The 13,862-nt window shown below is 47.4% G+C and overlaps 3 protein-coding genes across 9 annotated transcripts; 1 reads left to right on the forward strand and 2 right to left on the reverse strand.

Annotated features, from left to right (window-relative positions):
- The first annotated feature begins 241 nt into the window (after positions 1 to 241).
- bmp8a (bone morphogenetic protein 8a) lies at positions 242 to 4,067 on the forward strand. 3 transcript variants are annotated; one of them, XM_088365040.1, is made up of 8 exons: positions 257 to 1,150; positions 1,256 to 1,529; positions 2,321 to 2,513; positions 2,616 to 2,764; positions 2,840 to 3,019; positions 3,090 to 3,169; positions 3,239 to 3,349; positions 3,422 to 4,067. In XM_088365040.1, the coding sequence occupies exons 1-8, from the start codon at positions 1,061 to 1,063 to the stop codon at positions 3,569 to 3,571; spliced, it is 1,227 nt and encodes a 408-aa protein (XP_088221166.1). In that variant the 5' UTR covers positions 257 to 1,060; the 3' UTR covers positions 3,572 to 4,067. The 3 variants fall into 3 exon arrangements, with proteins under 3 accessions (XP_088221164.1, XP_088221166.1, XP_088221165.1); XM_088365038.1 differs by having other exon boundaries at positions 242 to 554; positions 624 to 1,529; positions 2,616 to 3,019; XM_088365039.1 differs by having other exon boundaries at positions 259 to 1,529.
- LOC148380219 (transcriptional regulator ZNF706) lies at positions 3,625 to 5,339 on the reverse strand. The gene is made up of 4 exons (XM_088365041.1): positions 5,178 to 5,339; positions 4,572 to 4,722; positions 4,244 to 4,345; positions 3,625 to 4,173 (listed from the first exon to the last, which is right to left on the reverse strand). Exons 2-3 carry the CDS (start codon positions 4,704 to 4,706, stop codon positions 4,250 to 4,252), a joined length of 231 nt encoding a protein of 76 aa, XP_088221167.1. The 5' UTR covers positions 4,707 to 4,722; positions 5,178 to 5,339; the 3' UTR covers positions 3,625 to 4,173; positions 4,244 to 4,249.
- A 454-nt stretch (positions 5,340 to 5,793) lies between these two features.
- Positions 5,794 to 13,335, reverse strand: pdcd6ip (programmed cell death 6 interacting protein). Of its 5 annotated transcripts, none has more exons than XM_088366092.1 (17): positions 13,010 to 13,335; positions 11,316 to 11,370; positions 11,167 to 11,236; positions 10,752 to 10,879; positions 10,462 to 10,615; positions 10,288 to 10,388; positions 9,364 to 9,495; positions 9,079 to 9,301; positions 8,890 to 9,013; positions 8,642 to 8,819; positions 8,386 to 8,497; positions 7,705 to 8,123; positions 7,355 to 7,489; positions 7,187 to 7,281; positions 6,991 to 7,117; positions 6,497 to 6,600; positions 5,794 to 6,417 (listed from the first exon to the last, which is right to left on the reverse strand). In XM_088366092.1, exons 1-17 carry the CDS (start codon positions 13,213 to 13,215, stop codon positions 6,237 to 6,239), a joined length of 2,544 nt encoding a protein of 847 aa, XP_088222218.1. In that variant the 5' UTR covers positions 13,216 to 13,335; the 3' UTR covers positions 5,794 to 6,236. The 5 variants fall into 5 exon arrangements, with proteins under 5 accessions (XP_088222218.1, XP_088222217.1, XP_088222215.1 ...); XM_088366091.1 differs by having other exon boundaries at positions 6,488 to 6,600; XM_088366089.1 differs by having other exon boundaries at positions 6,497 to 6,702.
- Positions 13,336 to 13,862: the final 527 nt, after the last annotated feature.

Below are 13,862 nucleotides of genomic sequence, written 5' to 3' on the forward strand. Positions count from 1 at the left end.
CTAATGGTAACTCCAGATTACAATACAATCCACCAAAAATGATTTTAATAAATTAACTTTTTCAAAACATGCCTACTGTTAAGTCTTATTTGTATATGTTTTGTTACTTGGCAATTTGTAATCTTTTGAAAGCACACATTTATTAAAAAAAAAAACATTAGTAAGTTAGTTGCGTGTCTTTTCTGTCGATAATAATCAATAAAAAGCCAATGTTTGCTAATAAGTTTGGAAAACAAGCCATTTTGTACATGGAATAGGCGGGAGATGAACTCCTCCCTCAGCAGGGGAGGGCTACATGTGGGTGGAACGCGAGGAGCGCTCCCTCCTCTTGCTCAGACCTTCACGCGTTCTCCCAGCAGCGTGTGCCAAGGAGGAGCAGAAGCCTCCCTAAGACTTTTTTATTTTCATTTAAGGAACACCAAAGAAAAGAAGTTTTTTTGCGTGGATTCTTATCTTTTTTTTTGTCTGAAGGACATACCGGCTGTGTCAGCCTCTCTGACTTCACCAAAAGCTCCTCGGCACCTGTTCTCCTCTTAAAGTGGACTTAAGTGGAGGTGAGGGTCTCTTTCAAGCTTTCCTTTGAGGGTTACCATGAGCTCATGTTCAGCATTTCCATTTGTCAGTACGAGAAACTAGAAGAGTTTGGACTGGAGAGTGGACTTCAGAGGGGGAACAGTCTATCTTGTGGAGAAGACCAACATAAGCAGCCCAAACTAGGGTACGAAGTGGAGACACAAAAGAAGAAACTGAACATCTTCATCAGGGTTCGGTTTGTGGAGGATTTGGACCAGAGAAGCTTGGATTGGAGAGAGACATTTAGGAGGTAAACATCTCCCACTGGGTCCTTTTATGAAGGCAAAAGATCAACAGAAGAGGTGACCATCCCCTGCAAGAAAGGTTCTCTCGGGAAGGATCCAGATAAGGGAGGAGAGGTGGTTGTCCTCAGGAGAAGATTCCCAGAAGAATCAAGACCGGGGAAAAGAAGGAAGTAAACATCTTGTGTCCGAAGGCTGTGGACTAGCTAAGGGAGAAGTCTCTAGAAAGAAGCAACCAAAGCAAGATGGTGACCTCACCACACCAAAGAGGCAGCCCGCATAGGGGTGTCCTCCAGCTCCTGCCCAGGAACCTGGTCCTGTTTCTGGTCCTGCTCCTGCCGCTGGCCCAGCAGGCCCAGACGGCGCTGCACTCCAGCTTCCGGCGTCTAAGCGGCCGTGAGAAGAAAGAGATGCAGAAAGAGATCTTGTCCATCCTGGGCCTGCCGGGCCGTCCCAGGCCTCATCCGCCACTCAGGCCGCCCTCGTCGGCGCCGCTCTTTATGCTGGACCTCTACCACGCCATGGCGGTGGAAGGCGAGGACGACCCGGCTTCGCCCAACGACGTCATCAGGCCCGGCGCCGTCCGGCCGAGGGGGGCCGGCGGGGAACGGAGGGCGGCTGTCCATCGCCCGCTCCCCACCCTCAGCACTCACACACCGCTGCTCGGCACCGTCGTCAGCGAGGCCGACACCGTTATGAGCTTCGTCAACTTGGGTGAGTGCAAATTGTTTTCCAAAATTAGGAATCGGTGGGAAAAACTGAAGTGAAGTGGTGTGCGTGCATGCATGCAGAGCTTCCCGATGCCTATCTGTCCCAGCATAAATATTAGCATGCCCCCGCGGATGGCCTCCTTCCTGCGACAGGACAGCTCGACGGGAAAAGCCTTTTACGCTTCAAGTGTTGTATAAACGCACCCCCGCCTCAGAGTAATGAAGGGTTGGCCTTTTTTCCCCCCTCCAAGTGTGTTTTGCCCAAGCAAGTACACCCTGGAATTTATCAGTCAACGCCGCAGGAAAAACACGGCCGTGTTTTGCAAACACTCGGCCAGCCGGCCATTCATTCAACCTCTCGAAAGCTTCTCACCTGCGGCAGGTAGGCTCGCGTTTTATTTGACCGTGACCTCATCCGCTTATGACCCCGCGCCAGGGAACACACAGCTGCACTCGATTAAAGGGCCTGAATGACACGCACCGGCGGTGAGGCCAACCGGGCCGAGTGAGATGAAAATGCGGCTGCGGCGAGGAGGCCTAAAAATACGACGGACCTGCAATTTGTGGTGCGTGTGCGCGCAGCAGCTGCTGCGGTCCGCAGCACGGTGCCTCTAATTACTGCTGCTGTGTACTCGAGTGCGTGATGCTCAAGCCACCAGGAGTGGCCGAAATTTAGTATCTCTATTTAACATCCACCCAGAGCTGTTTGAGTGTCTCCAGCTCATTTCCTGTGTGCGTGCGTCTTGTGATTTTTTTTTCCTCTAATAAATATTGTGTGCTAATTGGTTGCGGCAGTGGAGCAGGAGCGGGACCTGCTGCAGCCTCGTCCCTACTGGAAGGAGTTCCGCTTCGACCTGACGCCTCTGCCCCAGGGTGAGACGGTGACGGCGGCGGAGTTTCGCATCTACAAGGCGTTGACGCTGGGCCAGCGGGCCAACAGGACCCTGCACATCTCTGTGTACGAGATCCAGAAGGACAATAAACACAGGTATACTCACACACACAAAAAAATGCTATTTAAGAAATTATATTGCAGAAGGAAGAAATGAAAATTAGTGCAAGTATATTTTTAGATGGCTTTAATTTTCAGGGAGCCCGAACTGGTGCTGCTGGACATGCAGTCGGTGCCGGCAGGTCAAGAAGGGTGGCTGGCCTTCGATGTCACCTCGGCGTCCAACCACTGGCTCCTGCATCCCCGCAGCAACCTGGGCATTCGGCTCTACGTGGAGACCGAGGAGGGTGCGCCGACACTCTTACTGCTTTTTCCTTCTTGGTGTGCGATGTGCGAAATGACTCGCCTCCCCCCACTTCCAGATCGCTCACTGTCGGCTGCCTGGATTGGGCTGGTGGGACGCAGGGGTCCTCGCTCCAAGCAGCCCTTCATGGTGACCTTCTTTCGGGAGAGCCAGGTTCCGTGCCGGCCCCCCCGCGCCGTAAAGACGCACCCCCGCAGGAAGAAGCCCAAATACGACCTCCCCGTGCCCAGCATCCACAGTTGAGTTTGCTCGTAACGGCTCTCGTTTTGTCAACAAAGCTGATTTCGCTTTGGTCTTTTCCTGCTCAGATCGAAGTCCTGTCAACAATGGCGGTCAGCCGTGTAAAAAACACGAACTTTACGTCAGCTTCAGCGACCTCGGATGGAAGGTTGATTCTTTCGTCTTGATTTGAAAACGTCTTTCTATTCGTTATGGATTTGACCTTTTTTTCCGTTAGGACTGGGTTCTGGCCCCCACAGGCTACTCGGCGTACTACTGCGATGGCGAGTGTTTTTACCCCCTTGGCGCCTGCATGAATGCCACCAACCATGCCCTCATCCAGCAAGTAGTCAGTATCACCGTCTTTTTCACGAGCTTTGTCGATACACGCAAAGTTTGTCATTTATGTTTTGTGTGGCAGGTTCATCTGCTGAAACCTGATGAGGTGCCCAAGGCGTGCTGCGCGCCCACCAAGCTAAGCGCCATCTCAGTGCTCTTTTACGACGACAACAACAACGTGATCCTCAAGAAGCATCGTAACATGGTGGTCAAAACCTGCGGTTGTCTATGAGAGGCACGGCGGCACAAGTTGTTGAAGCAGCAAACAAAAATAGGGGGGGGAAGTGGACTTTGATTTTTATTACAAGATACACAAACGCACACGTTAGCTTTTTGGGTCACAACTTTCTAAATAGGCCTTTGAAAACACAAAATACAATGTTGTACATGTAAAGTTGAGTTTTCCGCCACAACCGTCGGGCATGAAAATAATTTGTGCTTATCGTTGTGGTTCAGAGGAAGAGTTAGCGGTGAACATCTTCTGTAAATTATTGCCACGCGTGGATTAAAAAAGGCCTGCGTACTGTTACTAAGCACCCGATATTTAGTGGTTCATTCTTAACTTTCCATTGTAGCTTGTGTCACTCAGGAACTCGTAAGGGTCAAATTAAATGAAAAAAAAATTAACTAGTATGTGAACATGTCATTCATCCTTTGCACGCAATCCTGACTGTTGTAAGCATGTTGCTTGTATACAATAAATACATTTTGTTTATTTTTAAACAGGACGCTGCTGAAAAACTTTGTTACCGTCTTCTTACATACACGCACATCACCTCCATGTTGTTAGATAGACTGGTCCCAGTGTTCTTCCTCCATGTCAGGTGGTTGTTTCTACAAGAAAAGAAGTGAAACAACATGCGTGTCGAAAAAGACGCAAAGATGGCACGCGAGTGCTTCCTACCGGCTTTCAAGCCAAAACGTCAGCAAGCTCGGGAGGCATCGGTGACTTGGGGTGTTTGCTCTCAAAGTGTTGCTTGAAGGTCTTTGGATCAGGCATTTGGGTCTACAAAAATACACACCACACAAATCTCAATCATATTGAACAATAACTTACAAAATGCAAGTTAGCAAAATATTAGAATCGATTATTCGTCTGACTCCAGAATAGGAGAAAAACATGCATCATAAAACATGGGAGGTGGATCAAAGTTCTGGAGAAAACATATTTTTCAACAATAAAATAATATCAATGCTTGTCAAAGCGATTTTTTTTGTATTTGTAGCCGTACCCTGCAGACAGGGCACGTGTGGACCAGCGCCACCTTGGCTGCCGTTTTCTGGTCGGCCGCCTGCCCTTTCTTTTTCTCGGCGGATTTCTTGGCGTTCTTTTGCTGGGACTGAATCTTCTGCTGTCCACGAGCCATGGCCCTCACATGTAACCTAGAAACACATGGAACACCTTTAGTAGATTTACTTCATATTACATCCAAACCTGTGCTAAGTTACACACTAACATCAAATACTGACCACTGCGTTAAACAGTTGAGCATCGCAATAAAACAAAAATGAGCATGAGGATTTTTTTTATAAAACACAATATAAGAGCACCTTAATATTATTAATGCCAGAAAGTAAATGTGGTGCATTCAAAGCATACTTGTTGACAACAGGTAACAATTTGATCAACTTGGTCGAGATAATCTTCGGGGGCAGCTAGCTAACATGCTAACCAAATTAGCTAGCTACGATAGCAAATGTCGCCAGGTGACATTATATGTGACGCCAAAATAAAACAGTTTGAAGAAAGCCATTCCCAAAATGACACACTAATAAACCACATAAACGAATTTTGATGGTAAAAAGCGGAAAACTGTAAAATAAGGGTCCATGTTTACCGTAAGCGTTTAGCGCTGTCGCTCACTCTTGTCGTCGTATGAGAACGTCACCGGAAGTACGTCATCACTAAATCCGCCTGGTGGAAAGCAGTGGGACATGTAGTTTGTATTTCAAATAAGTGTAAAGAAATTCACTTTAAAATCTTACATATTTATCCTAGTAAAATCATATCTAAATTTTGATATTGAAGTTTCATGTTCTTTTTACAATTGTAATCTTGAAACTACAATTTATCTTTTCTCCCACTTCTAAATTTTAGAATGTTAAAAACATTATTCTCACTAAAACTAATAAATGTATAGACATTAGAACCAAAGATACTATAGTTGGGTTTGAGTCTGAACATACACCACTTAAATATGTAAGTAGTCTAAGTCTATTGATTTGGGTAAGATTCCACATTCACATAGCAAATTTGAATAATTTGTTTCCAGTTCTTGCTATTTTTTTTGTCTGAGCTCAGATCATATGTATGTCCATGATAATTGCAACCAACTAATCAAAAAATTTAGATATTTCAAGGGCAGGTCTATAAAATCACACCAAATAAACAAGAACAGCTTTGTTGACAGGTGAACATGGTGACTGCGCTGCAAAGAAGACAAAATGAGTTCCTTGTGGTTAGCCAGTCATATGATTTTATACATATATTCATATTTAATAACAATAGAGCACATCTCTCGGGTTGTACAGCTTGTGATTGTGACATGGTCGGCGGCTAACCGAGCTTATGTCTGCCTTTGAGAGAGGAGAGAGATTAGAAAACAACAACAAAAACAAAGCCCGTGCGTGTGTGTGTACATTTGCGAGGCATCTATGGATTAATTACAAAAACAGGAGAGCTGAGAAAGGGGGTCAGAGAATTTTGAGGTGTACACAACGGCCTGTACACCCGCCAGGGAGTCCTCCAGCGCATTACAGTCGGACAAGCCGGATGTTTTTTTAGTGCGTCAATCAAGTAAGGAGAAAAGGTGCTTTCAAGATCCCAGAGGAAAGAAAATGTATCAAAATTCCTGAAAAGAAGGAGCAAAGTGTTAAGATGGGTGGTGGGGGTTGCTTCATTGCTGAGGGTAGTAGTTCTGCTGCTGCGAGGGCTGCTGGGGGTAGCCGGGGTAGCCCTGCGTGGCCGGGGGGGCGGCCGGGTAGCCCGGTTGGCCCGGCGTGGCCTGGTAGGGCATGAAGGGCACGTTGTACTGGCCGTAGCCGTACGGGTTGTAGCCCATCGGCATCTGGAAGTACCTGCGAGGACACGGCGACGTCACGCTTATGCACAAAACGAGGGCGAGCAGCCATTCAGTGCCAAACTCACTGCGGATACCCCTGGTAGTTGGGGTAAGGGGGTCCCTGCGCCGCGGAGGGCGGTGCCACTGGCGGCGGGTTGCTGGCCGAAGTGCCGGCTTGAGTTGTGCCAGCCGATGCGGTCTGCGGAGTCAAGACAGGTGGAGTCAAGACAGGTGGGGGGGGCCGGGCAGGGGGCTGGGATTTAGCTTGGGTCTGCTGGGGGGTCTGTGGAGGGGCTGGGTTCTGCAAGGACAGAGACGAGTGAGGTGCCAGTAAAAACATTTTGTCCCTAGGATGTGTCTGGTGAAGAGAAGGTGCGTCAACTCTTTGTTTAATCCCTATAATAAGGATATATATTAGCACCATATCAACAAAAAGCATTTATGTAATATGTTCAGACTTATTTTAGAGTGTGTGCTGAGGCGTGGGGGTACGCCAAGTTAAATCACATCAGTGAAGGAGGGTTCAGGGCTTCAAACATTTTTGGGTAAAACATTGGCAGTAGCACAAGTCTGTGCCTTATCAGCTTACAAATATGGTCCTAGGAGCAGGGGTGGGGCCACCGGGGCCGCCGGGGGCGCCTGGGGGTTGGCTCTGGTAAGCAGGGACATTGAAGTTGGGGGCGCTGGGCTCACGGGCGATACTCTGCTGCAGCTCCCTGAAAGACAAAAAAGTTAAAAAAATAAATAACACGCGACAATCACGTTTGGGGGGTCGGGCGACTCACTTGAGGAGCTCATCACGCTCCGTCTTGCGAGCAAAGACTATGTCGCAGCATTTGTTCTGGAACTTGAGCAGGATTTCCGTCAGGTCGTTGTAGAACTACGAGGGAGTGACAAAATTAATGAAAACGCCCGTGGCAAATAGGTGGCCCGGAAGACCGACGAGCGCGAACCTTGGTGCCTTCGCGCAGGTTGCTGCTGATCTCCACATAGCTGTCGTGGGCCGAGGCAAGCTTCTTGAGGACCTCCTCTCGCAGGTTGGCCTCCGCGTTAGACTGCTTAAGGCTGCTGAACTCCTGGTGTGATGTCTAGAAAAGAAAAAGGTGCGCCAAAGTCACCTTTCGTCAACCGCGTGACAAAACGGTGGCACGGAGCCAACGTTTACGACGGCTGATTTAACGCCGCCTCGTGCTTTAAAAGTCCCATGGATGTCGAAAGATGGGCAATCACCTCTACAACTTGTCACAGCAGCTTTTTTTTTTTTTTTATGCCTCAAGTTGCAAAACCGGTTTAGGTGGGCTACCTGAATCTGTGCCAGCAGCTCCTCCTGCTGGCGAAGGCTGGCCTGCACCTTCTGGTTGCGCTCGCCGTACAGCTGGTCCAGCTGCCCCGCCGAGAGCTGCTCCTCGTTGATGGCGCCGTCCTTGGCCAGCGCCGTCAGGAAGGTGGTGGTCATGTCGAAGGTCACATCCTTGATGTCCTTCTCCAGCGCCTCGCGCTCCTGCTTCACCTGGTCTAGCCGGGCCAGCTGCGAGCGAAGCACGCCCACCACCTCGCTGCCCTGCAGCGTCTTGGCGGGGTTGGCGGAGGGCAGCGCGGCGTTCAGCTCGCTCTCGGGCTTGCACAGCAGCGCGATCATGTCGCAGTGGGCGTTGTAGCGGTCCTTCACCACCTGATCCGCCTGCACCGCCTTGTCCAGGATGTTGCAGAAGTTGGCGCCCTCTAAAAGTCAAGGCATAGTTCAGTCTCTCGGTTCCCAGGTTCAAGCCAGTCTGTTTGTAGACTATTCTAAGTAACATTGCACTTTGAAGAACTTTTTGAACTATTGTATGAACCTTTGTCCAATATTGAGAGGAATATGCATTGAAATTGTTCGGATACATTTCCATTTGCGTTGAAAGGGCAACGAATGGATAATTTGTGCCCAGTGTTTTGGCCTCATTGTTTAAACCCAGAGCCGTTTGGGGAAAAAAAGTGGTGGTACCAGCGCGAAGGGGCTTGTAGAGGTCCCCGGACGGGGTCCGGTTCCAGCGCTGGTTGAATTTGGCTCTCAGCTCGTTGTCCGTCGTCTCCTCGTCGTTCAGCATTTTCAGTGCCTTGGAAAAACGGCCAAACGTTTGACAATGAGCTTCTGTGTTCATGCTAAATTTCCAACAGAGCTGTAAATTCTAATATTGTGATATTTTTGCTGAGTTATCAACGCGTCACAGTCCGCCTACTTTCTGCTTTCCACTTCTCACCTCGTCCAGAATTTCCCTGTTGCGGGTGAGCAGCTCGGGCAAGTCCTTGATGAGCTGCTCGATGCTCTGCAGCCCCCCCTGCTGCACGACAGAGCGGGCCTTCTCAGCAATGGATTGCGGGACGGAGTCTCCCGAGAGGTCCTCCAGAGCGGCTGGCAGGTTGAGGGACGCCAGAACCCTAGCGGCAGATTGGCGATCCGAGTCAAGATTCACCGGGGGAGAGCGATGGGCCGCATTAGATGTGTTACCCGTTGCAGAGGTTGGTGGCCTCCCGCATGGTTCCCACCATTCTGTTCACAGTGTCTGATTTACGCTGGCTGTACACGCTCATGGATTGCTGGACTGCCGTGGGAACCATCTTGACAAAGAGGTCTGAAGAGAGCACAAAAGCATGTCAATCAATAAATCAATCAAAAAGATTTGCGCATGCGTCGAACCTGAAAACTTCTGGCTGAGCGGCGGTGCGATGGCGGTGGCCTTCACCAACGTCGCCTTGCCGATAGGCTCCAAGTCCTTGAGCTCGGGCACGCGGTCGTGGTAAATGAAGTCGTTGTCCTTCCTGGCGGCGGTGAGTGATCGGTTGATCTTCTCCGTCAGTTCCCTGACGCTCACGTACTCGTCGTAGCGCGACGCCACCGTCTTCACCAGCTCGGCCGCGCGCTGAACGGAGGAGCCGTGTGAAACTTGAACGGTGCCGTTTTCGGGGAGGCGTCAGCGCCTACCTGCAGGCGAGCAATTTCCTCGCCGAAGAGCTTCTTGTGCTTGGCGAGGACGCTCTGGTGAAGTTCGGCGTTGGCCTGCATGATGCAGTGCTTGGCCGCCAGCACCGGCAGCACTTCCTGAAAATAAAAATACTGACCAGGGAGAAGGCAACCACAGAGCGGGACGCACATAAATGCACACACATGCACGGTACCAGGGCAGTCCGACAACAACAAAAAGCAGCCAAGGGGGTTGCAAAACAAGAATAAAAAACACCAAGAAGAGGGGAAGGGGCACGCCACCACCATGAGGGATGCAGAAAGAAAAGGAAGACAACGGGAGAGAAAACACAAGAGGCTGTGAGTGGTTAACCCTTCAGCAAGAAGCGCCAAAACTTACCCCAAAAACACACACATGCACTGCTTCGCCTTTCCAAAGCGTTTTCTAGATTCACACGAGGCTGTCGTCAAATCATGTTTCCTGATTGTGGTTGTACAGAATCATACTGTTCCTAATATTTGGACCCTCAATCAGCTTACCACAATAATGAACCACACTGTACCTCAAGTTTTGGGAAGTAATGTCAAAGTTGCAGAAACAATGATAAACTGTGCCTGATGATGTTATCGACTTGAAGCGACCAATCAGAGGAAGAGCCCATGAAGGGAGAGGAAAAAAGAGAGGTGGACAGTTCCACAAGCATTGTGCTGTGCTTCTCCGTTATCTAATTGTGGATTATTGGATCATTTCAAGTGAAAGGAAAGATGGATGGATGTGAATTTTAAACTGAGATCAAAAATTAGACATGAACGTGTCCCTTTGTAATTTTCTTCTGTTGGTTAGCATCACAAATGCCAAGCTTAATCGTGAGCGAGCTACTACGTGGAAAAAAAGGGTGCTTTACACGCACAAACGTTGAGCGTGTGTGGACATGTTGGGCATACCTTAGGCAGGTTGTCTTTGTACTGACACTGCTTGAAGGCGTCTCCGTAGAAGTCTGCCGCCTGATTGGACAGCTTGGCGATGATGGCGTCCTTCATCCTGTCTGAAGATGACGACGAGAAACGAAGTATGAAACAACATGAGGGGCAATAATAAATCGCATAGCTTGCTTTTACCTGTGGTGGCTTTGAGGAAGAAGACCTCCTGGGCCTGGGCCAGCATAATGAGGCTGAGGGTGCCCACAGTTTCCGGGGCGATGTCCATGGTGGGCTCGCGGTTGAGGGCCGACAGTACCGTGTCTTTGATGTGGCCGAAGGCGCCGCTGGCCAGCTACGTGACAAAACACGTTCAACATACAAACGAAGACACGTGACAGGATTTTGTCATGTTGCATGTCAAGGAACTTAAAAGAGTCTTTTGACTTTTTAGCGATACAGTCCACTTGTATCGGGGGCCACTTAATCACCTGATAATATTTGGCGGCGTTTTTGAGGCCTTCGTCGTTGTCCAGGTTCTGCTCTGAGGCGATCTGGCTGGCCAGCGCCGCTGCGTTGAACAGCACGCACGTCTTCTCGTAGCCCAGGCTGGCCAACGCTGCAAAACAAGGCACACGTTTTTGGCCTCTAAAGTGACATCACCATGTTTTGGGGATTTTACTTTGAGATGCTTCGGCACCAAAAACCAAAGTAACACTAGCATACTAACGCACAATGGCTCTTATTGTTTACATTGTTGAGCAGTCAGAAATTTCAGTGATACAACACGCACGCTTTTGCTCAGGTTCAACAAAAGAGTCGAGCTCGTCCAACCTGTTAGGCTATGTAGCATTATCTATTTGCAGCATGTCAAGAGATGACCGGTCATCAGGGTCAAGCGCTTACCGAGTTTGACGGAGCCGCCGAAGAGCGAGCCTTTATCGAAGGCATCTTTCCACGTGAAGGTTAAGCACAGCTACGGAATCAAAGCACACACTCACAATGACTTGATGGGTAGAGCGTGACAAACAACACAGCGGCGTGTAATCCATTACCTGGTTTTCACTGAAGGGGAACTTGGGCTCCACGGAACACAGTTGGTCATAATATCTGCATCGTTGGGAAGCATGTGACACTGCTCAGAACGCATACTTAAGATGACAACAATAATGCCAAGCACAATTGAGCTAACTGACAAGCGGCTATACTGATCGTCACTTGTTAATAAAGTAACGGGTATTATTTGTAAAATATGTTGGCTCGCAACAACACGCCAGACAGCTTATTTCTTGTGTGACAATTCTTAAGCTAGCTACTTGTGTTAAGCTAGCGAGCAGAGTTGGAAGGTGAGCTGAGGTGTGGCCGAGTAAAGAAAACCCGAGTGTGCACAATGGTTGCCGCAGTGATGTAAACAAATGATCTTCGCCCTAGTTCTTCGCCTACCACCTTCCCTGGTTGTTGTTGCCACGGCGACATGACGAAGCAAAGGTCCACTCTGCGCTCTTTCACATAGAACTGCGTCAGAGCTGCCTTTTACAGAAAAAAAAACGATGGCAATGTTTTGTTCAACTCTGTTCTTGGTGCCATATAAATAAACTTACAGGCAATGTAAAAGGGAGCTATATTTAAACTGTTATTATCTAAAGATAAGTAAAAAGTTATTTTCAGCATTGGGAGTCAAAAAGCCCCTGAAGCCAAGAGCATACCTGGCAAGACGCGTCAGTGGAATCCCATGTCGCTTGGTGACAAGTATAATAACACGACTCGGGATTTTTATGACACATGGCATGCGTGACACGTATGAGAAAATTGTAACAATACAGCCTAACATGGAATATGACGCCCCCCACCCCTCCCCCCCAGCTTTTACACGTAAGATGGCTGGCTACTTATTTTAAAAAGCCTTTTATTTTAGAGATTGAGTGACAGAAAAACAAAACAAATAACTAAATAATAAATAACTAGTAAATTATCTTTTTTTTAAAATAAATTTATGAGCATGATAAATTATTCATGAACTCAGCAGAATTTCTGAGAAAATAATTATTTTTTCATTTTGTAAAGAATAAAAGTTGGGATATATTTGAAGAAAGAAATTGTAATCTCAAAGTCAGATTTAAAATCTTTGAGCCCCTTGAGAAGCTTCTGTGATTAAGGACTAAATAAATAAATAAATTTGCCTTAATCTTTACATACACATAAAAAGGTCTGTAAAATACAAAAATAATAATCAGGAAAAATTTCCCGATTTTGTATTTTCAGAGAAAGTTTTGAAATGAACTAGTCATGCCAAAGTTGTATTTATTGTAACAATAACAATACTAGGTTAATCCGATTAGCCTCAATAATTATACATATATATATTTTTTACTATTTTATTTAGAAAAAGTTGAGTTGTTAAGTATTTTCAATCATGTGAACTCGAGTTATGGACAATGTGTTGTGGTCACGTGACGGAAGCACGCACTTAAACTGAGCTAAACGTACCAAAATCCCTCGTCAGTATGTCACTTTTCCATCATACGAAGACAAATAATGAAGATTGGTTTTTGTTTCACCACACCAACATGTTAACGTAATTTGGGGTGGCTCTCCTGCCAAAATAAACTGAGCTAGCTTAATTTAGCCAGCTAAGCTAATTTAGCTAACGCGTCAGGGTGCGGCGAAGAAACATACGGAATGGAAAATGGCGTCCACTTCACCATGACTGACAGTTAATTTTTAACGATTGCTTTTTATTTTTTTTTACCTGAGTAAACTCTCCAGTGAGCTCTCATGTTTGTCCAGCGGCCTTCCCACCGCGTTCCGCCGGAGCTTATCGAGTTCCTCCACAGCTCGAATGTACTCCGCCTGCTCGTCGCCCGCCGGGTAAGTGGACGTCACGAATTTCGACAATGGCTTGACCAAGTCTACCTCAGAGGACTTTTTCAGCGGCACAGAAATAAACGTCGCCATTTTGTGCCTTGCGATTGTGTGTCAACTTGGTTCGGGGAGAGGGTAGGAGAGCTCCACCGGGCTACCACCGAACTCAAAACAAGCCAGCGGATTCACTTCCTGGATTTAACTTGTCAAATGACGTCATACAGACGTTCGGGAAGGCTTGTACTACGCAGGCTCAGTAGGATGGTCCGTTATTTATTTATTTTTAAATAAAATGTCAACCCAGAAGTGTTTTTAAAAAATCAAATGTTATACTTGGACAAAGAAAAATATTTAATGAACTGTTGTAAATTTATATAAACACACACATGATTGTTAGGAAAAAAAAAGGGTCACCCGACACGAATACAGTGATCCCGCGCTACTTCACGTTTCGTTTATCGCGGCTTCACTACATCGCGGATTTTTTTCCCCCAAATTAAAAAAAATATTTAAAAGTCAAAATAAAACTTCTAAATTGAGGAAACGTGTCTAATCTTTAGGAAAATGTAGTATCGCTCCAAATGTTAGTTTACATTCCTTTAGAAGTCGGTTTTCGCGTGTTAGCACAGTCGCGAATTAGCATTTTACCACTAACTCGTTAGCCTGCCCAGTACTTCTTGGTGACCGTACTTCGCGTATTTCACTTATCGCAGGTGGTTTTTGGAGCCAATTATCCGCGA

Source organism: Syngnathus floridae, chromosome 21, assembly GCF_059516105.1.
Source record: "Syngnathus floridae isolate MCC-2025c chromosome 21, RoL_Sflo_1.0, whole genome shotgun sequence".
NCBI classification, from domain to species: domain Eukaryota; kingdom Metazoa; phylum Chordata; class Actinopteri; order Syngnathiformes; family Syngnathidae; genus Syngnathus; species Syngnathus floridae.

What these genes read in the sequence shown, in the direction of transcription:
- bmp8a (XM_088365038.1), top strand. Translation starts at nt 1,061, where the DNA reads ATGGTGACCTCACCACACCAAAGAGGCAGCCCGCATAGGGGTGTCCTC. An exon ending in CAGAAGGACAATAAACACAG is followed by an intron (nt 2,514 to 2,615) that starts GTATACTCACAC and finishes TTTAATTTTCAG; the next exon opens with GGAGCCCGAACTGGTGCTGC. An exon ending in CCCCGTGCCCAGCATCCACA is followed by an intron (nt 3,020 to 3,089) that starts GTTGAGTTTGCT and finishes TTTCCTGCTCAG; the next exon opens with ATCGAAGTCCTGTCAACAAT.
- LOC148380219 (XM_088365041.1), bottom strand. Translation starts at nt 4,706, where the DNA reads ATGGCTCGTGGACAGCAGAAGATTCAGTCCCAGCAAAAGAACGCCAAG. An exon ending in ACACGTGCCCTGTCTGCAGG is followed by an intron (nt 4,346 to 4,571) that starts GTACGGCTACAA and finishes GTATTTTTGTAG; the next exon opens with ACCCAAATGCCTGATCCAAA.
- pdcd6ip (XM_088366088.1), bottom strand. Translation starts at nt 13,215, where the DNA reads ATGGCGACGTTTATTTCTGTGCCGCTGAAAAAGTCCTCTGAGGTAGAC. An exon ending in TCACTGGAGAGTTTACTCAG is followed by an intron (nt 11,371 to 13,009) that starts GTAAAAAAAAAT and finishes CCAACGATGCAG; the next exon opens with ATATTATGACCAACTGTGTT. An exon ending in GCTCAGCCAGAAGTTTTCAG is followed by an intron (nt 9,014 to 9,078) that starts GTTCGACGCATG and finishes TGCTCTCTTCAG; the next exon opens with ACCTCTTTGTCAAGATGGTT.